Raw genomic sequence first — 23,381 nt, forward strand, 5'->3', positions numbered from 1 at the left:
TTCTCACCCCTCGCATCCTCCTAAAATATTCCCACCTTTTTGAGGCCGGAGACAATGGAATTTGCTTACCTAAAATAAAGCCCTGCCCCTTGATGTCGTCACACGAAACCACGCCCCAGATTGTTGCCTGCGCACTCTTAAGAGGTCGCACCGGGGAGAGCAGCAGGGGCTCTCGAACGGAAGTGACGCATGGCACATGCGCAGTGACGACGAGGAGGTTGCGAAAACGGCCTGACTGCCTGCTGTGCTCGCTTCCGGAAGTTGCTTCTGCGACAACATGCTTGCGGAGCTCGGCTTAATCGGTACCATAGGCGAGGATGACGAGGTGCCAGTGGAGCCCGAGTCGGACTCCGGTGACGAGGAGGAGGAGGTATGAGCACGGTTCTGGTCCTTTGGGTTTCTTTGACTGCTTCCTTTCCCCGGGATTTCTCAGGTCCCTGTCCCCGAATCCTCATCATCCTCTGCCAGCCCGGGAAGTTTCCCGAAAAGGATTTCACCGGGACCCCATGATCTTCCTCAGTTTTCCCGCCACTAGCTTTTCTCCACGTCCGCCTGCTTCTTTGGCTGTGTTGTTCCCTGTCTCCATGTTGAACTCAGTATCCATTCACTGAAGAGATATTTAACCATGTCCTGTGTAGAGCCATAGAGTGGTGAAGTCAGCCCTGGTTCCTGCTCAGGGAGCCATGGTTGTCTGTCATATGTTCATCGAGCCAGTGTTTATTGAATACTTACGCGTGCTAGACCCAGTGTTAAGCGTTGGGGACGTAGCAGTGAACAAGATGAGTGACAGTCTCCTGCAGCGCGTGGTGATGTGGGGACTTGCAGACATTAAGCAGTATGGCAGTTAAAGAGGGATCAGTGTTCTGAAAAAGATGCTTGCCCTTCAAACATTCAGCCCAGATGTTGTCCCCTCTGCACTCTCATCTGTCCACTTGGTAGGTTTATTGGGATGTCCCACGGCCTCTACAAATTCAACTCCTCTGAGGCTGAACTTGTGTTCAGTTCACTGTTACCTTGTTCGCTTTTCAAGCCAGAAACCTTGGAATTGTTCTTGACAGATTTTTCTTCCTCACCGCCTCCAGTGCTCTGCAGGCTAGCTCATGAATCACTCTTAAGCTTCTCCCACCTCTCTCCATTCTCACTGGACCCACCCTAGCTCCGGCCACTGCCATCTCATGCCTACACACGTGCACACTTGCAGTCCAAACATACCTCATCTTCATCTCTTTCTCTTGTCCCCTTCCAGTGTATTTTTTGCTTTATTTATTTATTTATTTATTTTTTGAGACGGAGTTTCGTTCTTGTTACCCAGGCTGGAGTGCAATGGCGCGATCTCGGCTCACCGCAACCTCCGCCTCCTGGGTTCAGGCAATTCTCCTGCCTCAGCCTCCTGAGTAGCTGGGATTACAGGCACGCGCCACCATGCTCAGCTAATTTTTTGTATTTTTAGTAGAGATGGGGTTTCACCATGTTGACCAAGATGGTCTCGATCTCTTGACCTCATGATCCACCCGCCTCAGCCTCTCAAAGTGCTGGGATTACAGGCGTGAGCCACTGCGCCCGGCCACTATTTTTTGCTTAACAGCAGAGGGATTTCTTTGTGATACAGTCACATTAGAGACCTTCCTTGCTTAAAACTCTGCAGCCTGCTTTCCCATGGCTTTCAAGGTCCTTCACGATCTGTCCTTTCCACCTTGACTTTCATTTCTTATGTCTCTCCTCTTCATGACCAACACTTTAGTCTCATTTACTTCATTTTTTTGTTTTTGAGATAGAGTCTTGCCTGTCACCCAGGGTGGAGTGCGGTGGCACGATCTTGGCTCACTGCAGCTTTCACCTCCTGGGTTCAAGGGATCCTCCTGCCTTAGCATCCCTAGTACCTGGGACTACATGCATGTGCCACCACTCCTGGCTAATTTTTTTGTATTTTTAGTAGAGATGGGGTTTCACCATGTTGGCCAGGCTGGTCTTGAACTCCTGACCTCTCAGGTGATCCACCCTCCTCAGCCTCCCAAAGTGCTGGGATTACGGGCATGAGCCACCACACCTGGCCCAATACATTGTTATTAACTGTAGTCACCATGCTGTACATTGGATCCCCAGAACTTGTACATTGCAAAACTGAAGAGTGTATACCCTGGGACCAACATCTCTTCATTTCCACCACATCCCAGCCCTTGGCAACCACCACTCTACTGTCCGTTTCTATGAATTTGACTTTTTTTTTTGATTCTGTATGCATTCTGTAGTGAGAAATGCAGTGTTCTGTATATGTTCATTGGGATGAAGCTTTATTTATTTATTTTGAGATGGAGTCTTGCTCTGTTGCCCCGGCTGGAGTGGCAGTGGCATGATTTTGGCTCACTGCAACCTCCAACTCCCAGGTTCAAGCAATTCTCTGCATCAGCCTCCCGAGTAGCTGGGACTACAGGCGCGTGCCACCACGCCTTGCTAATTTTTTTGTATTTTTAGTAGAGATAGGGTTTCACCATCTTGGCCAGGCCAGTCTTGAACTCCTGACCTCGTGATCCACCCACCTCGGCCTCCCAAAGTGCTGGGATTACAGATATGAGCTACTGCACCAGGCTGGGATGAAGCTTCCTAACTGTGCTGTTCAAATTTTCTACAGATTTACTTATTTTTGGTCTGCTTGATTTATCAGTTGCTGAGAGAGGTGTGACTCTCATTTCCTTCTTCCTATTTTTTTTTTTTTCTTGAGACGTTGTCTTGCTCTGTCGCCCAGGCTGTAATGCAGTGATGCAATCTCGGCTTACCACAACCTCTGCCTCCTGGGTTCAAGCAATTTTCCTGTGTCAGCCTCCTAATCCCACCTGGGATTACAGGTGTGCACTGTCTCACCCAGCTAATTCTTTTGTAGAGACTGGGTTTCACCATGTTGGTTAGGCTGGTCTTGAACTCCTGACCTCAAATGATATACCTGCCTCGGCCTCCTAAAGTGCTGGGATTACAGGTGCGAGCCACCAAGCCTGGCCCTTCTTCCTTTCTGTTGTTCTTTATCTCTGCTCCAAAGTCACTCTGTCTCTTACTTTTCCCAGGGGCCCATTGTGCTGGGCAGACGACAGAAAGCCTTGGGGAAGAACCGCAGTGCTGATTTCAACCCTGACTTCATTTTCACCGAGAAGGAGGGGACGTACGATGGCAGCTGGGCCCTGGCTGATGTCATGAGCCAACTCAAGAAGAAGGTGAGACTGGCAGTGATGGACAGTTCCAGACCTTGGGCTAGTAAGATTGGACAGTGGGTTTCAGGGCCTAGCCCTGACCTGACTGATCATCTGTTTACATTCAGTAGATAGGAGAACTCCTTTGAAAATATCTGGTATCTGGCCAGGTGTGGTGGCTCACGCCTGTAATCCCAGCACTTTGGAAGGCTGAGGCAGGCAGATCATGAGGTCAGGAGTTTGAGACTAGCCTGATCAACATGGTGAAACCTGTCGCTACTAAAAATACAAAAAATTAGCCAGGCATGGTGGTGTGCACCTGTAATCCCAGCTATTCAGGAGGCTGAGGCAGGAGAAACACTTAAACCTGGGAGGTGGACGTTGCAGTGAGCTGAGATCGCACCACCATACTCCAGCCTGGGCAACAGAGCAAGACTCCGTCTCAGAAAAAATAAAATATCTGGTATAGTTTTGATGAGATGGGCACACGGACCACAAATGACTCACTGTCCTTATTTTTTTTTGTCTGAGTCTGCTTGCTGGGGAAGACTCGTCATCTTGATCGATACCAAACAGAGTATAAGCACTTGCCAGATGGTGTCCTGTGGTGTCACTGTGCAGGGTCCCTGGTTCCCACACAGCACAGCCAAAGCTACCACAAATGTCATTGTCATCTGCTTGTTTGCCAAGAGTTCATGGCTTTCTGTGAATCTGGTTAAACTAGGAGACGCATCCAAGTTATTTTCCATTTCATATGCTTCAAAGAGAAATATTGCCTGTCCAGAACAGTTTAATCTAGGCTCTGCTGGTCCTTATTCTGATTGAAATAAACTAGTATTGCCTTTTCAAGATCATCTGGAGGAGATTTTAAAATTTACATATATACATATATATATATATTTTCAGAGAATGACAGATTTTTCTTTTTCAAATTAATTATGAAGTATTTGTTCTCTTATTCGATGTTTCAATGAAAATTTCTTTTTCACCTCTTTATTTTTATCTGCAGAGAGCAGCCACTACATTAGATGAGAAGATTGAGAAAATTCGAAAGAAAAGGAAAACGGAGGTGGGAAGAAAAGTGGCTACTTCTCGTTGTTATGCCCCATACTTTACTCTCACTGTGACCCCAGCATCTCTCTGGAAGCCCTTACAGAGCTGGGGGTGGCTGGGCCAGGCACGCTCTTCTGTGTGTTTGCTGTGAATCTGTACTGAGAATCCCCACAGCCGTCCATTCAGGCTGGAGAGCTTCCTATTGCTGTATTTAGGTTCTGGATTTGTAGAAGTTTGTCATCACCCTCACTTTAATTTTTTCCCCAGGATAAAGAAGCCAAGTCTGGGAAGTTGGAGAAGGAGAAAGAAGCAAAGGAGGGCTCTGAACCAAAAGAGCAGGAAGACCTTCAAGGGAATGATAAGGAAGGCTCAGAAGACGAAGCCTCAGAGACCGACTACTCGTCGGCTGATGAGAACGTCCTCACCAAAGCAGGTAGACGTTACAGTGGAGATGTCAGTAACCGGATGGGAGATCAGAAGCCATGCTCCGTTACTTTGTAGAGTTTCTTCCACTCTTCTGCACAGTTCATCTTAAGATATTCTGCCTGCTATATTGAACTCCTTTCTTTTTTTTTTTTTTTTAAGAAATGTTGGTTGGGCACGGTGGCTCATGCCTGTAATCCCAGTACTTTGGGAGGCTGAAGTGGATGGATTGCTTGAAGTCAGGAGTTTAAGACCAGCCTGGGCAGGCTGGGCGCGGTGGCTCACGCCTATAATCCCAGCACTTTGGGAGGCCGAGGCAGGTGGATCACAAGGTCAAGAGATCGAGACCATCCTGGTCAACATGGTGAAACCCCATCTCTACTAAAAAAAATACAAAAAAATTAGCTGGGCGTGGTGGCACACGCCTGTAGTCTCAGCTACTTGGGAGGCTGAGGCAGGAGAATTGCTTGAACCCAGGAGGCGGAGGTTGCAGTGAGCCGAGATCACGCCATTGCACTCCAGCCTGGGTAATAAGAGCAAAACTCCGTCTCAAAAAAAAGAAAAGAAAAAAAAAGACCAGCCTGGGCAACATGGTAAAACCTCATCTCTACTAAAAATACAAGAATTAGCCGGGTGTGGTGGCATGTGCGTGTAATCCCAGCTACTCAGGTGGCCGAGGCACAAGAATCACTTGAACCTTCTTGGGGAGGTTGCAGAGAGCCGAGATCTTGCCACTGTACTCCAGCCTGGGCCACAGAATGAGACCCTGTCACAAAATAAAACAAAACAAAACAAAAAACACAGATGTGGAGTGCAGTGGTGCAATCGTAGCTCACTGCAAAGCTTGAACTCATGGGCTCAAGTGATCCTCCTGCCTTAGCTTCTTCCTAAGTAGCTGGGTCTACAGGTCCATGGCCCTGCGCCTGGCTCATTTTTTTTTTTTTTGTAGGGACAAGGTCTTGCTTTGTTGCCCAGGCTAGTCTCAAACTTCTAGACTCAAGCAGTCCTCCTGCCTCGACCTCCAAAAGTGCTGGGATTATAGGCGTGAGCCACTGTGCCAGCCTAATCCTTTCTTTTAGGTTCTCTTTTCTCTTGGGATTTTGTTTGGGTTTTTGTACTTTGTAGGTAGTTTACTCTTCTCCCATCTAGCCCCACGCGGCTGCTGGATGCCTCTATGATACAAACTCATTTGGGGTGATGTATTCAGATGGGTCTAGCCACATAGTGGGTGCTCAATAAGTATTTTTTTTTTTTTTTGAGATGGAGTCTCACTCTGTTGCCCAGGCTGGAGTGCAGTGGCACAATTTCAGCTCACTGCCACCTCCGCCTCCCCAGTTCAAGCAATTCTCCTGTCTCAGCCTCCCAAGTAACTGGGACAACAGGCACACACCACCACACTTGACTAATTTTTGTATTTTTAGTAGAGGTGGGGTGTCACCATATTGGTCAGGCTGGTCTCGAACTCCTAACCTCAGGTGATCACCCGGCTCGGCCTACCAGAGTGCTGGGATTTTAGGTGTGATCCACTGTGCCCACCCTGAATAAGTATTTCTTGCAGAAATATATGGTAAAGCATCATAATACAGTGTAGTGATCGAGAGCCTGGTCTTTGGACCTGAGTCACTGGGTTAGCTTTCTCTCTGACCTTAGGCAAGTCATTTCACCACGCTGCCACAAAGTGTCCTCATCTGTGAAATGAGGCTGATGATGGTCACTCTTCAGAGGCTGATGTGTGGCATTGGCACTTAGGACAGCGTCCAGCAGAATGCAAGTGTGTTGTAAGTCTGAGCCATGCTCATCAGCTGTATTTTTTTCCATAGATACACTCAAAGTAAAGGATCGGAAAAAGAAGAAGAAAGGACAGGTGAGCTTGGGCCTGCAGGACAGTGTGCAGTGCGTTGGCAACCTGAAAGGAGTTTAAGGTCATTTGATTTTCTTGGCCCTTTTTGTTGAATTCTCATCTCTCTTTTGGTTTTCTGGTATAGGAAGCAGGAGGATTTTTTGAAGATGCATCTCAGTATGATGAAAACCTTTCGTTCCAGGACATGAACCTTTCCCGCCCTCTTCTGAAGGTAGCAGCTTCTTGTAAAAATTTTTTTTGCAAAAGCAGGGTCTTGCTATGTTGCCCAAGTTGGTCTCAAATTCCTGGCATCAGGCAGTCCTCCTGCCTCGACCTCCCAAAGTGCTGAGATTTGAGCCACTGTGCCTGGCCAGTAGTGGCTATTTTGGCAACCAGGGGATTATTGCAGCCACCCCTAACTGGATTTTCTGCTTCTCTCTTTGCCTCCCTCACCTCTCTTGTCCCACAGTTGCCAGAGAACTCTCTTCAGCAATGAGTTCCATCACGTCCCTCCTCTTCTCTTAAGTCCTTCAGTACCTCCCAGTCTCACTTGGCCTAAAAGCCCAAGTCCTTACATTGACCTACAAGGCTCTGCCCCTTCTGGCCCCCTCTGATGACACCTCCAGGCACTCATTCTGCTCTGGCCACACTGGCCTCCTTGCTGGCCCTCAAACAGGTCAGGCCTCCTCTTCCTCAGGGCCCTTGCACTTGCTGTTCCCTCTGCCTGGAAGACTCTTCCAGAAATCTTTTGGGGTGCTCTCTAACTTCCTTCAGGGTTCAACTCAGTATCCCTTGCTCAGTGAGACCTTCCTGGGCAGCCCTACTGTGAATTGCACTCCCCCACACCCCCCTGCCCCGCCCCTCTGACAGCTGCATTATTTTCCACGGCATTTATCTCCATATGATGTATGTTTGGTTTTTGGTCTGTTTCTACCAGACTGTAAGATTCCTGAGGGCAGGATTTTTATTTCTTTTATTTACTGCTGTGTCCTCAGTGTCTAGAACAGCACCTCACACGTAGTAGGTGCTCAGTGAATGTTTGTGAAATGAATGATTGGTGGGGATTGGCGTGATTACTGCTTGTCTGGAAACCTGCCCTGTTTGTGTTATGCTGAGACCTCCCCTGCTCAACCCTGTCTGACCCAGTCTTTTTTCCTCAGGCCATTACAGCCATGGGCTTCAAGCAGCCCACCCCGATCCAGAAGGCGTGCATACCTGTGGGTCTGTTGGGGAAGGACATCTGTGCCTGTGCAGCCACTGGGACAGGTAAAAAAGGATAGGGACCCAGGGTGGGTGGAAGGGTGTTACCCAGGGCAGGGCTCTAGGTTGACGTAGCAAAAGGCTGGTTTGCTAAATATTCTTGGTTTCTTCAACCATTTTGTTTTGATTTTTTTATTTGGTAGAGATAAGAGCCTCACTTTGTTGTCCAGGCTGGTCTCAAATTCCTACGTTCAGGTTTAAGCGATCCTCCCATGTTGGCCTCCCAAAGTGCTGGGGTTACAGGCATGAGCTACTAGGCTTGGCCATTACATTTTTTTTAACACTAGAAAGATACACTGGTACAATTGAGAGAGTAAAAACTTTTGAATTTTTAACCGTTTTATTTTGAAGTATTTGTAGATCAATGGCAAGTTCCAAAAATAGTGTATAAGGTCTCTTGAATGGTTCAACAATGGTGACATCCCACATAGCTGTAGGATAAAATTAAAACCAGGAAACTGGCAGTGATATAACAGTATTTTCTAGACTGCAGAGTTTTTTTTTGAGACAGAGTGTTACTCTGTCACCCAGGCTGGAGTGCAGTGGCTCAATCTTGGCTTACTGCAACCCCCACCTCCTGTGTTCAAGTGATTCTCCTGCCTCAGCCTCCCCAGTAGCTGGGTTTACAGGTGCCCACCACCATGCCCGGCTAATATTTGTCTTTTTAGTAGAGACAGGGTTTCACCACGTTTGCCAGGCTGGTCTCAAACTCCTGACCTCAAGTGATATACCCGCATCAGCCTCTCAAAGTGCTGGGATTACAGGTGTGAGCCACTGCGCCCGGCTGTATTTTTTTTTTTTTTTAGACAGAGTTTTGCTCTTGTCACCCAGGCTGGAGTGCAGTGGCGTGATCTTGGCTCACTGCAACCTCCGCCTTCTGGGTTCAAGCAGATATCCTTCAGCCTCCTGAGTAGCTGGGATTACAGGTGCCCACCCCTACGCCTGGCTAATTTTTGTGTATTTAGTAGAGGTGGGGTTTTACCATGTTGGCAAGGCTGGTCTCGAACTCCTGACCTCAGGTGATTTGCCTGTCTCGGCCTCACAAAGTGCTGGGATTACAGGCTCCTGCCACCATGCCCGGCTAAGTTTTTTGTATTTTTAGTAGAGTTGGGGCTTCACTATGTTGGCCAGGCTTTTCTCGAACTCCTGACCTCAGAGGATCCACCCGTCTTGGCATCCCAAAGTGCTGGGATTATATATGTGAGCCTGACCATGTGATTTGAAAGCAGAAAAAATATTCTGTGAAAATTAAGTTCCTTCATCTCACCTGACCAGATATGTAGTTTTTCTGTGCTCTGGTGAAAACCTAACCCTGGAGGGAACCGAACGTCTTCTCGTTGCTTCCTTGCTGCCCTTCCCTCCAGGTAAAACTGCTGCTTTTGCCCTTCCTGTCTTGGAGCGTCTAATTTACAAACCCCGCCAGGCTCCAGTCACCCGTGTGCTGGTGCTGGTTCCCACTCGGGAGCTGGGCATCCAGGTGCACTCTGTCACCAGACAGCTGGCCCAGTTCTGCAACATCACCACCTGCCTGGCTGTGGGTAAGTTTCTGGCCAAGGGCTGCCAGCCCCTGAGGGACCGTGGTGGGATGGAGGATGGATGTGCCCTGCCATCTGTGGGTGACGGGTGCCAGGATAGGCCTTTGTATTGATTGAATCCACTTAAAAACTGGAAGACATGTTTTCTTTTTTTTTTTTGAGACAGAGTCTCACTCTGTCACCCAGGCTAGAGGCAGTGGTGATCTCTGCTCACTGCAACCTCTGCCTCTCAGGTTCAATTGATTCTCCTGTCTCAGCCTCCTGAGTAGCTGGGATTACAGGTGTGTGCCACCACACCCAGCTAATTTTTGTATTTTTAGTAGAGATGGGGTTTCACTATGATGACCAGACTGATCTTGAACTCCTGACCTTGTGATCCACCCGTCTCAGCTTCCCAAAGAGCTGGAATTACAGGCATGAGCCACGGCGCCTGGCCCTGAAGACATATTTTCATAGTGCTTTAGGCAGGTGAAATTTGATTGAGACTTAACCAACCTTGACAAATGAAACCTGAAAACTATGAACATTTTTTTCTTGGTACTGAACAAATTTGGGATATAATTTGTGCTTTGTGAGAATAATGAATTAAACATTATTTGGGGCAGCGTTTTTCTGATGGAGTTATATGATACTGTTGCGTAGCCTGCATTTTGCCCTCCTTGTACAATTGGAAGTCAGAAGTGATCTCTGTCTCCCTGTAACCGACTTCATCACTTTCTGCAGCTGCTTCTCTTAGTCCTTGGATGTTTCAGGCATTCTCTTCTTTGTTTTTGAGAGGAAGTCTAGCTCTGTCACCCAGGCTAGAGTGCAATGGCATGATCTTGGCTCACTGCCACCTCTGCCTCCTGGGTTCAAGTGATTCTCCCACCGCTTTCCGAATAGCTGGGATTACAGACATGTACTACCATGCCTGGCTAATTTTTGTATTTTTATTGAGATGGGGTTTTGCCATGTTGGCTGGGCTGGTCTCGAGTTCCTGACCTCAGGTAATCCACCTGCCTCGGCCTCCCAAAGTGCTGGGATTACAGGCATGAGGCACTGTGCCCGGCCCATGCATTCTCTTAAGTTCTTTTGTGTCATCACCATTTTTTATTTTTATACTTACCACAGTTGTACTTACATAATCTGTCTCTCCCATTGTATTGGGAAACCCAAGTGCTTGGGCCTTTGTTTGTCTTTTTTTTGAGAGGCAGTTTCACTCTTGTTGCCCAGGCTGGAGTGCAATGGTGCAATCTTGGCTCACTGCAACCTCTGCCTCCCTAGTTTCAGCGATTCTCCTGCCTCAGCCTCCCGAGTAGCTGGGATTACAGGCATGCGCCACTACGCCCAATTAATTTTGTATTTTTAGTAGAGACGGTGTTTCTCCAGGTTGGTTGATCAGGCTGGTCTCGAACTCCCGACCTCAGGTGATCTGCCTGCCTCAGCCTCCCAAAGTGCTGGGACCACGCCCGGCCTTTTGTTAGCCTTACTCTCTGCAGTTTCCTCTGTATCTGGCCTGAAGCCTGGCCAGCAGCTGATGCTCAGTCAACACCTGTGAACAGCTGACCTGGCCGCCTGATGGGGCTCTGTCCTCTTTGCAGGCGGCTTAGACGTGAAGTCTCAGGAAGCAGCTCTCCGGGCCGCGCCTGACATCCTCATCGCCACCCCAGGCCGGCTCATTGATCACCTCCACAACTGCCCTTCCTTTCACCTGAGCAGCATCGAGGTGCTCATCCTGGACGAGGCCGACAGGTGCTCTTCACAGCGTGGGGCCCTGGGCACTCTCGGGTTCCAAGGCCCACAACCGGCATGTGGACCTGCCACACCACGTTAGTCTTTGTGGCTCTGTGCGTGGTAACAGATCAGCCGCTTGTGCTTGGACCTCAGTCCAGCATTAGCCCATGTTTTCCTGTTTTTTCTTTCTCTCTCTATTATGGTGGTCAAGTGATAAGGCTAGTCAAATATTGGCTCTGCCACTTCCTAGGGAGATTTGGAAATGTTTAGATTCTCAAAACAAAATCTCTTCTTGTTTGTAAATGGGAGATAAGCACATAGGCATGTGATAGTGCTGAGGAGGGAGGAAGTGGAAGTGCCATCGTGGCTCCCACCAGGGCCTCAGTGACTGCGGCAGGGACTCCCTCTCTCCCCCAACCCCCAGCTCTCTGTTCCTCTCATACGTGTGCCATCTGCTTACCTCTTTGCTCCAGGACTGAACAGAAGGAGCTCTTCCTGAACTGGACTGAGGCTGGAAGTAGGGCAGGGGAAGGAGCTTGCAGACAGCCCCAGGGCATGCTAAGGCTGCAGGCCCTTTAACTGCCTGTGATCCTGACGCCCCTCCCTGACTCTTCACCAGCTGGGGGAATGGCAGCTCCATCCTTCCAGCTGTTCCAAATTCCTTGCATGTCCTCTGGTTTTCACAACCCACAGCCCGCCTATAGGCACCGCCTGTCCACACGCCCCCACTTTGCAGCCTCTGTATTTGCCATTTCCTCAGCCTTGGAGCCATCTCCTGCCCCTTCAGGTTTCTCTTCCAGTTGTCACCTTGTTAGCGGGACCTTTGCTGGCCGCCCTGTGGTGGTCCTGCCCTGCCTTACTCCTCCCATCTTGCCTGCGTTGTCACTGAGTGTTCATGGAGTGCCATGCTTCTCCTCCCTGCCTCCCTAGGACACAGTATTTATGAAGGGGTTACTGCTGTATCCCCATGCACAGGGGCGTGTTTAGTATATAGCAGGCGCTCAGTAAGTACTTGTTGAATAACCGATTGGCTGGCTCCCCTAAAACAAATGACCCATTCCTGAGGCCTAAAGGATGAAAAGGAGATCATTTTAAGCCAAGGGGATGCAATCTGGTTTAGGTTTTAAAGGGGGAGGAAAACTATTCAAGTATATCAGTATTTCAAAAGACCAAAAAAGACTGAGGAAGTGTTTGAGATTTGGAAGACTAAGGAGACACGACAGCTCCGTGTGACACCTGGACCTAGACTGCAGCCTGCACTGAAGAGAGAAATGCTGTAAGGGGTTGGGCTTGCTGAAACCATGGAATCCCAGGAATCTCACAGATTATCATTATGTATAAAGAAAAAAAAGGATCTGCTACAGTGGAGTGATCTGGCAGACACCATAGCCAAGTGACCAGCTTCACGCTCATGGTTCTGAACAAACCGTCTGTCAGTGTCTCGTGATGGAGCATGAGTGCAGGGCATAGCTGTGTCCAGCAGTGCTGCCCCCATGAGAATTTCTCTAAATCCAGTTACCAGGAAATAATTAGACAAATCCAGAGTGTGAGAAGGATGAAGGGCCTTTTTGTTCTTTTTTGTTTTTGAGTCAGGGTCTCGCTTTGTCACCCAGCCTGGAGTGCCTTGATGCGAACACTAGCTCACTGCAGCCTCTACTTCCTAGGCTCAGGTGATCCTCCTGCCTCAGTCCCCGCAAATAGCTGGGACTACAGGCACATGCCACCATTCCCGGCTTTCTTTCTTTTTTTTTTTTTTGAGATGGAGTCTCGCTGTGTCACCAGACTGGAGTGCAGTGGCATGATCTCTACTCACTGTAACCTCCACCTCCTGGGTTCAAGTGATTCTCCTGCCTCAGCCTCCCGAGTAGCTGGGACTACAGGCAAGTGCCACCACACCCAGCTAATTATTGTATTTTTAGTAGAGACAGAGTTTCACCATGTTGGCCAGGATGGTCTCAATCTCTTGACCTCGTGATCTGCCCACCTCGGCCTCCCAAAGTGCTGGGATTACAGGCATGAGCCACCGCGCCTGGCCAGTTGAAGGAATTTGAATGTGGCCTGTACTTTAGAGATTCACCCACTCGCAAGTCTTGGGTGTGTTGATGATATAGTTTTGTAAGAGAATGTCCTAGTCCTTAGGAGTTGTGTGCTGAAATATTTTCGGTAAGGTGTTACGACGCCTCAACTGACTTGCCACAAAAAGACAAAGCAAATGTGGCAAAATGATAATTCTTGGTGAAAAGATAAAATAATAAAATAGATGAATCCTAAATGTAACCAATGACAACAGAACAGCAGCCTGTATGCCATCCTGTGTCCCTCACTGTGACTGAAGAGCTCTCTACCCATTTCTGCCGTGTCTTTCCCTGCTCCCAGGATGCTGGATGAGTACTTCGAGGAGCAGATGAAGGAGATCATCCGAATGTGTTCCCACCACCGCCAGACCATGCTCTTCTCGGCCACCATGACAGACGAGGTGGGCTGAGGGACTTCTCTGTGGCGGGTGGAAGTGTGCATGGAGGGGGCCGTGCAGAGGACCCTGGCTGGGCTTGAGGGGGTTTGCCTAGGGTGAGCACTGCTGCTTCCTTCCCCACCACCTCGCAGAGAGCAGAGCAAACCCAGCTTTGTGCTTGGCAGGTGAAAGATCTGGCTTCTGTCTCCTTGAAGAATCCCGTCCGGATATTTGTGAACAGCAACACGGATGTGGCTCCCTTCCTACGGCAGGAGTTCATCCGGATCCGGCCTAATCGGGAAGGAGACCGGGAAGCCATTGTGGCAGGTGGCAGCTCAGGGCGAGCCTGGGCAGGGTGGGCCGGTCAGCTTCCTTGGGCTTGTGGTATCCACGCTGAAGTGCTTGGTTTTTGCCCCTGTGCCTCTGCTGTCCAGTCTTCCTAGCGCAGAGGCTGCACTGCGCTCTTGATCATCTGCTGCCTCACTTCTCCATGGGTCATTCCTTTGCTTTATCGCCTCACCAATCCTCCTTGTGTCCTGTCCAACTCCCAACCACCTGGCACCAGCTGCGGTTGTGCCCCTCAGTCCAGACCACTGTCCTCTGTCGCCTGGATCGTTGCGCAGCCTCTAGTTCGAGCTCTCCGCTTCCACTCAGCCCTTTGTGACTCTGCATCGCAGAGCATTTATGACGATTGCTTGCACAAGGCATTAGTACTTGTTATGTCCTTATTTGAACACCCTGCGGTGGCTTCCATTGGTCTTAGACTAAAATCCAAACATCCTAGTGAGTCTTTTAGGACTGTTCAGGCCTGGCCCGTGCGTGCCCAGGGTCCCCAGCCGTGGAGGCTTGCTTATGGCTTCAGCCACATTTGCCTGCTTGTACTTTTTTTTTCTTTTTTGAGGCAGAGTCTCGCTCTTTTGCCTGGGCTGGAGTGCAGTGGCATGATCTTGGTTCACTGCAGTCTTTGCCTCCTGGGTTCAAATGAGTCTCGTGCCTCAGGCTCCTGAGTAGCTGGGATTACAGGCACTCGCCACCACTCCTGGCTAATTTTTGTATTTTCAGTAGAGACAGGGTTTTATCATGTTTGCCAGGCTGGTCTTGAACTCCTGGCCTCAAGTGATCTATCCTCCTTGGCCTCCCAAAGTGCTGAGATTACAGGTGTGAGCCACCGCACCTGGCTGCCTGCTTGTACTTCTCATTTTAAGCTTGTTCCTGCCTCCGAGACTTCATGTTTGCCATTTCCTCTGTCTAGAATCTTCTGCTGGATCTTCCCATGGATCATCTGCTTTGTCATTCAACCTAATCTCACCTCTTCAGAGAGGCCAGCCCTTAGCTGCTTCGCCCTCCTCCCTGCACTCTGTCTTATGACATTTTTCACCCCCCAGGAATTGGCTTCTCTGTATCCACCCTGGAATTTGAGTTCCACAGGACAGGGACAGTGCCTGTCTCTCCAGTGCCAGGCACAGTGATCACACCTTGTGGATGAGGAGAGGGTACATGTTGAATAAGAGCCTAGAAACAGCTGCCAACTCAATCCTCTCTTCCTGCCAGCTCTGTTGACGAGAACCTTCACTGACCATGTGATGCTATTCACGCAGACCAAGAAGCAGGCCCACCGCATGCACATCCTCCTAGGGCTCATGGGGCTGCAGGTGGGCGAGCTCCATGGCAACTTGTCACAGACGCAGCGGCTGGAGGCCCTCCGGTAACATTTGGGGTGGGGACTGAGGCTCCCACCATCCTTGTGGGGCAGAGCAGATAGAGGGAAGAAGAGGACCCTGAGCATTCTATTAGAGCATTAGAAGGAGACACACAGGATGATCTTGGCCTTCAACATTTTAACCTGACCACTGTGAGGTCATGTCTTGGATGCATTTAGAACTCTGACTTCATAGTCAGAGATGACCCTCATGCCCTTGGATGCTTGTCCCTAGCATGGGAGCTATTGTGTGGGGCCACAGAGGAAGCTGGCTTGGAAAGACAGCACATGGTCTCTTCCCTGAAGCTTCCTGAGAGTGCTGAACATTCCTGGGTCTGATTGAACAAGATTTAGAGTCAAAGTCAGCAGCCATGACTTAGCATCTACTTTGCCAGGCATTGTGCTGTGTGTTTTCCGTGTGATTTCTTGTTTAATCCTCAGAAAATGGCATCATGGTGGTTGGCAAGGAGGAACCCTTTAGAACTCTCCACCTATCCTTGTTCATCAGAGGAGTGCTGAAAGGTGTTTGTTAAAGATAGACGAATTTAAACTGAGACATCTGCCCATGCTGTTAGCAGATACAGAACTATGTTTGCTCTGCATAATTGGTTGTTGAAGAGTGGGTGTAAATACCCCATGTGCTCACATTTAGAATGTATCCCCATTTTAATGCCCTGTTCTGTCCTCTGCTGGCTCAGGGTCTTGTGGAGCATTATTGGGGGAGGTGTCTGGATGAACAGCTGTTTGTGACTGTTTCTAGGCGCTTTAAGGATGAACAGATTGACATCCTTGTGGCCACTGATGTGGCAGCCCGTGGACTTGACATTGAGGGGGTCAAAACGGTGAGCAGACCCTATCTTCCTTGGACTTTTGGTGGAAGTCTTTTTGTCTCTTCGCACCCCTCTTCCCCTGCCAGACCTGACTGATGTTCATTTTTGACCTTCTAGGTAATCAACTTCACAATGCCTAATACCATCAAACATTATGTCCACCGGGTGGGGCGAACAGCGCGTGCCGGCAGGGCTGGGCGCTCAGTCTCTCTGGTGGGAGAAGATGAGCGGAAGATGCTGAAGGAGATTGTAAAAGCTGCCAAGGCCCCTGTGAAGGCTAGGATACTTCCGCAAGGTGAGCAGGCACCGCTGTGGCAGTGCAGAATGGCTCCGGTGGGTGGGTCAAGGGCAGAGAGTGTGATATGGCTGAGAGCGGATGCTTTACAGTTCAGAGCCAGATTTGAATTCCAACCCTGCTGCTTCCTTGCGGAGTGACCCTGTGCGGGTTTGGCCTCACCTCTCTGAGCTTGCCTCCTGTGTGTAGAAGGCAATAGTGACAGAACTGTAAACACAGTGCCCCCACTTAGGTGTAAAATTGGGAAGAGAAGGTTGCTTGGGGCAGAATTCTCAATAACCTCGTCCTCCCCTTACTGTTGGTGGAGGAAGTCAGAGATAGTACTCATTCCTTTTGGGTCCTTTCATTGATTTTGTTCTTCTGATCTGTAGGGGGTCCTATAAAGCATGTCCTCTTTAAAGTATTTTGTTTTGTTTTGCTCTTGAATTCCTAGGCTCAAGCAATCTACCTGCCTCTGCCTCCCAAAATGCTGGGATTACAGTAATGAGCCACCAGCCTTAAAAATTTTTAAAGTTATAAAATATTACATATTTAGCCTGGGCATGGTAGCTCTTGCCTATAACCCAACACTTTGGGAGGCCAAGGCAGGAGGATTGCTTGAGGCCAGGAGTTCGAGACCAACCTGAGCAATATAGTGAGACCCCTGTCTCTAAAAAGAAAAAATTACCTGGGCATGGTCGTGTGCGCCTGTAGTCCCAGCTGTTCAGGAGGCTGAGGCAGGAGGATCACATACATCCAGGAGGTTGAAGCTGCAGTGAGCTATGATTGCACCACTGCACTCCAGCTTGGTCAGAAGTGTAAGACCCTATCTCTAAAAAATGAAATAAAAAGTACATATTTATTGTTGGAAATGTAAATAAAAAAGGCAAAAATGTAATTCCATGTCCAAGAGCTCACCACTGATAGCATTTAGGTGTATTTTGAGATGGTGTCTTGCTCTGTTGCCTGGGCTGGAGTGCAGTGGTGCCGTCTCAGCTCACTGCAACCTTCACCTCCTGGGTTTGAGCAGTTCTCCTGCCTCAGCCTCCCGAGTAGCTGGAATTATAGGCATGTGCCACCACACCTGGCTGATTTTTGTATTTTTAGTAGAGACGGGGTTTCACCATGTTGGCTAGGCTGGTCTCAAACTCCTGACCTCAGGTGATCCACCTGCCTTGGCCTCCCAAAGTGTTGGGATTACAGGTGTGAGCCACCATGCCCAGCCTGCCCTTATTTTTAAATCCTTTTAATTTTCTTCCCTTGAGATGTTGTCCTCAAATTCCGGGACAAGATTGAGAAAATGGAGAAAGACGTGTATGCAGTTCTGCAGCTAGAGGCGGAGGAAAAAGAGATGCAGCAATCAGAAGCTCAGGTGAGGCTGTGAGGAGGGATCTTGTTCACAAGGCTGCTCAATAAACAAGTTGCCGCCACGTCCCTGCTGGTACTGCCCTTCTGAAATGTTTCTCTCATCAGAGCCCCAGGCATTTGCAGGCAGTGGCTTCCTGTGTTAGTAGATACAGGTTTCACGGCACGCATCCTTTTGTTATCACTACAGATCAATACAGCAAAGCGGCTCCTGGAGAAGGGGAAGGAGGCAGTGGTTCAAGAGCCGGAGAGGAGCTGGTTCCAGACCAAAGAAGAGAGGAAGAAGGAGAAAAGTAAGTCAGGGAGGTTCCACAGAAATCTAAACACAGAATTACCCCATAGGATTCAGAAGTTCCATTCCTAGTTCTTTTTGTTCTTTTTTTGAGACGGAGTTTCTCTCTTGTTACCCAGGCTGGAGTGCAATGGCGCGATCTTGGCTCACCGCAACTTCCGCCTCCTGGGTTCAGGCAATTCTCCTGCCTCAGCCTCCTGAGTAGCTGGGATTACAGGCAGGTGCCACTATGCCCAGCTATTTTTAGTAGAGACGGGGTTTCACCATGTTGACCAGTGGTCTCCATCTCTTGACCTCGTGATCCACCCGCCTCGGCCTCCCAAAGTGCTGGGATTACAGGCTTGAGCCACCGCGCCCAGCCATTCCTAGTTCTATACTGTAAAGCAGGGGTCCCCGACCTCTTTAGCACCAGGGGCCAGTATTGTGGAAGACAATTTTTCCACATTCAGGGTGTGGGGGGTGCATTAGATTCTCATAAGGAGTTCACACCCTAGATCCCTCGCATGCACACTTCACAGCAGGGTTCGTGCTCCTATGAGAATCTAATGTCGCTGCTGATCGCACAGGAGGAGAAGCGCAGGTGGTAATGCTCCCTCATCCGCCGCTCACCTCCTGCTGTGCAGCCTGTTTCCTAATAGGCCGTGGACTGGTACTGGTATGCAGCCTGGGGGTTGGGGACCGCTGCTGTAAAGGACTGCAAACAGGGACTCAGATACTTTAGATGCCAGTGTTCTTTGAAGTACTGTTCATAATAGTAAAAAGGTGGAAACAAACTATGTCCATCAATAGGTGAATGGATAAACAAAATTGGGGGGTTTGTGTACACACACAATGGAATATTATTTAGCCACGAAGTTCTGATAAATGCTATAAGAATGAACCTTGAAAATATTAAGCTAAGTGAAATAATCCAGACACAAAGGGACAGATATTGTTGGATTCCACTTACATGAGATACCTTGCTGGGCAGATTCCATAGAGACAGAAGGAGATTACAGATTACTTAGGGCCAGGGGAAGGAGGGGAAGAAGAAGTTATTAGTGGCTGCAGAGCTTCTGTTTGGGATGACGACGGTGAGTAGCCTTCTTGTTAGGTTTTGGAAACAGATAGTGGTGATTGTTGTACAATGTTGTGAATTTAAGTAATGCCACTGAATTGTATACTTAGGATTGGGTAAAATGGCAAGTTTTGTTATGTGTGTGTGTGTGTGTGTGTATATATATATAAAAAACTATAATAAAACATTTTTTTAAAGGTTAGGAAATTCTTAATATAGATTTACTCTCCATCTCCCTTTAAAAAAGACCCAAAACACTTAGTTCACATTATTCTGTGCCTTGCCTTTTTCAATTTTGAAGATATGTTTTATATAGGCCCATATATGGCTGCCCTTTTTATTTTTTTAATGGCTTCATGTTCTTCCATCATATGAGTTGATTTTTCTTTTGAGACGGAGTCTTGCTCTGTCGCTCAGGCTGGAGTGCAGTGGTGTGATCTCGGCTCACTGCAACCTCTGCCTCCCGGGTTCAAACAATTCTCCTGCCTCAGCCTCCCAAGTGTCTGGGACTGACTACAGGTGCGTGCCACCATGCCCAGGTAATTTTTTGTATTTTTAATAGAGACAGGGTTTCACCGTGTTAGCCAGGATGGTCTCGATCTCCTGACCTTGTGATCTGTCTGCCTTAGCCTCTCAAAGTGCTCGGATTACAGGTGTGAGCCACAGCGCCCAGCCAATCATCATTTATTTAACTAATACCCTGTTGAGGGATATTGAGGTTGTTTACAGCTGTTTGCCATCCAGCCTGGGCAACATGGTGAAACCCTGTCTCTACTAAAAATTGAAAAATTAGCCGGACATGGTGGTGCATGCCTATAGTCCAACTACTTGAGAGGCTGAGGTAGGAGGATCACCTGAGCCTGGGGAGGTCAAGGTTGCAGTGAGCTGAGATTCTTCCACTGCACAATAGTAGCCTGGGCAGCAGTGAGAACCCTGTCTTCAAACAAACCAACAAATAAAAAAAAACCCAAAAAACAATCATTTGTCATTACAAACAAGGCATGTAGTGAATAACCTTGTACATATGCCCTTTTACAATTAAGCAAGCATGTATTTGGCTTGCAGGATTGATTCCTAAAAGTGGAATAGTGGGTTAGAGTGTATTTGTATTTCTAGTTTTGTTAGAGGTTGCAAAATTACCCTCCTAGAAGGTATACCAGCAGTTTTAGAAATATTATTTATGTTTGATGGGACAAAATAAGGGTGTATATATGTTACATTTCAGTTAGAAATAGAGTCATAACTGTATTGGTGGGTAAAGTAGTATAAGTGACCTAAATCTTCATCTTTCATAGCAGCAGGTTTGTAATGAGGATCTTAAATGGATTAATTGAGAAATAGTCAAAAAAAAGCATGTTATTTAGTGAGATGGAGGTAATCAGTGGAAGAAGTGCTTGCTGCTTTTCTTTTTTTTTGAGATGGGGTCTCTCTCTGTTGCCCAGGCTGGAGTACAGTAGCGCAATCTCAGCTCATTGCAGCCTCCACCTCCCAGGTTCAAGCAAGTCTCTCTTTTCAGCTTCCCAAGTAGCTGGGATTACAGGTGCACTACTATGCCTGGATAACTTTTGTATTTTTAGTAGAGACAGGGTTTCAGGCCAGGCTGGTCCTGAACTCCTGACCTCAGGTGATCCACCCTCCTTTGCCTCCCAAAGTGCTGGAATTACAGACCTGAACCAGCTTGCCTGGCCAAGAAGTTCTTGCTGCTTTTCATTTTAAGCTGTTATGTACCAATTTAAAATAGGAGCACTTATTGTAAGCTTAAAAAAAGATAAAATCATCCCTCAGATCTTATGTTTTCTTCTCATCCCAGTTGCCAAAGCTCTGCAGGAATTTGACTTGGCCTTGAGAGGAAAGAAGAAAAGGAAGAAGTTTATGAAGGATGCCAAAAAAAAGGGGGAGATGACAGTGAGTGGCCTCCCTTTTGGAGTTTGGGTCCACTCAGTGGAGTGGGTCAGAGTGGCCTGGTGTGTTCCACACTTACCCCTCCCCACTTCCCCCAGGCAGAGGAAAGGTCCCAGTTTGAAATCCTCAAGGCGCAGATGTTTGCTGAACGGGTAGCCAAGAGGAATCGCAGAGCCAAGCGGGCCCGAGCAATGCCCGAGGAGGAGCCAGTGAGAGGCCCTGGTAGGTGGATGGGGAGCCCAAAGGAGCTTGTAGGGAGATTTTCCCTGAAACCTGTGCTTTGGGTCAGGGAGAAAATTTGAGGGATGATGACAATAGCCCACATTATTTGGGTAATTAGTATGTACGAATGTGTACAGCTATCCCTTCATTGGTCTAAGGGGTGTAGTGACCCTGTGGGTGGTGAGGACTAGGATTTGAACACCAGCTTTTCTGACTCTGGAGCCTAAGTCCTTATCAGCTGCTACTTGGAGGAGCTGTTGAAGATAGAATGAAGATAGTCTTTGGATGCCAGAGCATCCACTGAACTTGGAATCATTAGCCTGAACTTAAGGGGATTTAGGAGCTTGGGCCAAAGAGAACCATATCTAACCCCTTCTCTCTGTGCACAGCCAAGAAGCAAAAGCAGGGGAAGAAATCTGTATTTGATGAAGAACTCACCAACACAAGCAGGAAGGCCCTGAAACAGTATCGAGCTGGGTAGGATTTCAAGTCATCAGGGAGCCCTTGGTATTCTAATGGAAGCTATGAGTCTTCTCCCTCCTTCCCTATTCCCATTTCTCACATACCTATAGCTTTATAATATGTAAATTCAAGGGTACCTGTCTGTTCTCCACCCCCCACCCCTCTCAAGGCCACCTGAGGATCCCAAGGTGAGAACAGGAGAAGGATGTTAAGCTAGCACTGTTTCTGCCTTTGAGGTGAAACAGTACATTGTTGGGTTCAGGAATGGAGCTTTCCTTCAGGGGAGTGATAACTCTTTCATCAGGTTCCATCCTACACAACCCAAACTGGCTTGCTCTCAGGAATATGTTGTCCCATGCCACTTTCCCCAGCCCAGGGTTGGGGTAGGGGCAGACTAAGCTCCCAAGAGGTTGTATATACATAAGAAGGGCCTCTTCCAACCTCGTTTTAAAGTTGGGCCCTGAATTCCAAAAACACATGTTGTCAGGTGGAAACACACAAAGGCTTAGAACTTGGGCCCTGAAAATGATGCATCCCAGAGATGCCACTGCTTCATGTAGGAGCTGGGTAGGGTGGGGGTGAGACAACACTGATTTGTTCAACAGCTTGCTCATTTCAGCATCTCATCTTTTTCACAGCCCTTCCTTTGAAGAAAGGAAACAGTTGGGCTTGCCCCACCAGAGACGAGGAGGAAACTTTAAATCTAAATCCAGGTGATGTTGGCTGTTTTGGAGGGCCACAGGTTATGGCTGTTTGGGATTAGAGATAAAAACCTTTCATGGAAAAGGAGCTTCTCCATCCTCATTCTGGTTTTAACTCTCTGATTTCCTTATAGATACAATAGGAGGAAGTAGCTGTTGTGACCTGAAGAAATTCATGGGGGCAGCCCTTAAATCCCTTCCCTGTGGGAAGTTATCCTGGCTGGTCTGTCTTTTCTCCATTTGTTTTTTTTTTTTTTAAATTAAGCCTGTCATTTGTGCATTAAAAAAAAAAGTTTGGGTGGTGGTGGTGGTATGTAGCTCTTTTCCTAAGCCTGTCTGTCAATCTCCCTTCTTGCTGAGTAGCTTTCCTATAATGACTATACTAAATGGAGGTATTTTGGGGAAGAAGAGAAGCCAATCTAAGTGTGTATCTTATTACTCTCTTCCTGTCCCACAGTCTACTAGCCACAAACAACAGTTGGAATGCAGAATCTTTATGCCTGTAGAGGAACTGGGTATGGAGTGAGGAAACTCTTGTTAGAAGTTCTCTTCTACCCTGGGGAATATAGTGAGACCCTGTCCCTCCTGTCTCTTAAGAAAAGTTATCTTCTGTTGATATTCTAGAACTAAGAGCTAAATGATAGCTCAAGAAGTTAGCTAAATGATAGCTCTTAGTTCCAAAACATCAACGAGAAATTTAGCATGAATGCCAACCATGCACCAGGTATTTTGTATGCTGAATAGAATCCAGTCAACTCACTGCACTCCTGTGAGGCAGGCAGTGATAGCCCCATTTTTCCAATAAAGAAACAGAGGCTTAGAAAGACCAACTTTCCAGAGTTGCACAGCTGGGAATTCAGGTTTTCAACTAACATCTACTTGAACCCACACCCCACCTCTTACTGCTCTACTGTGGAAATGCTGCTGGAGAAACAGAAGCCCCAAAAGGACAGAAGGAGCCTTGACTCCGTCAGTTAGTTACTTGCTGCAAAAACCAGATTCCCTTGTGCCCAGGCTGGAGTGCAATGCTGCAGTCTCGGCTCACTGCAACCTCTGCCTCCCAGGTTCAAGTGATTCTCCTGCCTCAGCCTCCCAAATAGCTGTGGTTACAGGCACCTGCTA

At 48.1% G+C, this 23,381-nt stretch overlaps 1 protein-coding gene across 2 annotated transcripts; it reads left to right on the plus strand.

Moving 5' to 3' along the window:
* Positions 1-213: 213 nt before the first annotated feature.
* DDX27 (DEAD-box helicase 27) lies at positions 214-22,562 on the plus strand. 2 transcript variants are annotated; one of them, XM_012467423.3, is made up of 21 exons: positions 214-370; positions 3,057-3,203; positions 4,189-4,248; positions 4,500-4,665; positions 6,476-6,519; positions 6,641-6,727; positions 7,656-7,761; positions 9,120-9,293; positions 10,871-11,021; positions 13,380-13,479; positions 13,641-13,782; positions 15,007-15,160; positions 15,915-15,996; positions 16,102-16,279; positions 17,524-17,630; positions 17,814-17,916; positions 20,783-20,877; positions 20,973-21,096; positions 21,486-21,573; positions 22,197-22,271; positions 22,394-22,562. In XM_012467423.3, the coding sequence occupies exons 1-21, from the start codon at positions 278-280 to the stop codon at positions 22,410-22,412; spliced, it is 2,295 nt and encodes a 764-aa protein (XP_012322846.2). In that variant the 5' UTR covers positions 214-277; the 3' UTR covers positions 22,413-22,562. The 2 variants fall into 2 exon arrangements, with proteins under 2 accessions (XP_012322846.2, XP_064238576.1); XM_064382506.1 differs by lacking the exons at positions 20,783-20,877; positions 20,973-21,096; positions 21,486-21,573; positions 22,197-22,271; positions 22,394-22,562 and adding an exon at positions 18,035-20,775 and having other exon boundaries at positions 237-370.
* Positions 22,563-23,381: the final 819 nt, after the last annotated feature.

This window comes from Aotus nancymaae, unplaced genomic scaffold, assembly GCF_030222135.1.
Source record: "Aotus nancymaae isolate 86718 unplaced genomic scaffold, 86718_ANA_hifiasm-v0.15.2.pri h1tg000029l, whole genome shotgun sequence".
NCBI classification, from domain to species: Eukaryota; Metazoa; Chordata; class Mammalia; order Primates; family Aotidae; genus Aotus; species Aotus nancymaae.

Bases quoted from the DNA above. Each gene is read 5' to 3' on its own strand.
- DDX27 (XM_012467423.3), top strand. From the start codon at position 278: ATGCTTGCGGAGCTCGGCTTAATCGGTACCATAGGCGAGGATGACGAG. The intron at 15,997-16,101 runs GTGAGCAGACCC...TTGACCTTCTAG, and splicing joins ACATTGAGGGGGTCAAAACG to GTAATCAACTTCACAATGCC. The intron at 17,917-20,782 runs GTAAGTCAGGGA...TTCTCATCCCAG, and splicing joins AGAGAGGAAGAAGGAGAAAA to TTGCCAAAGCTCTGCAGGAA.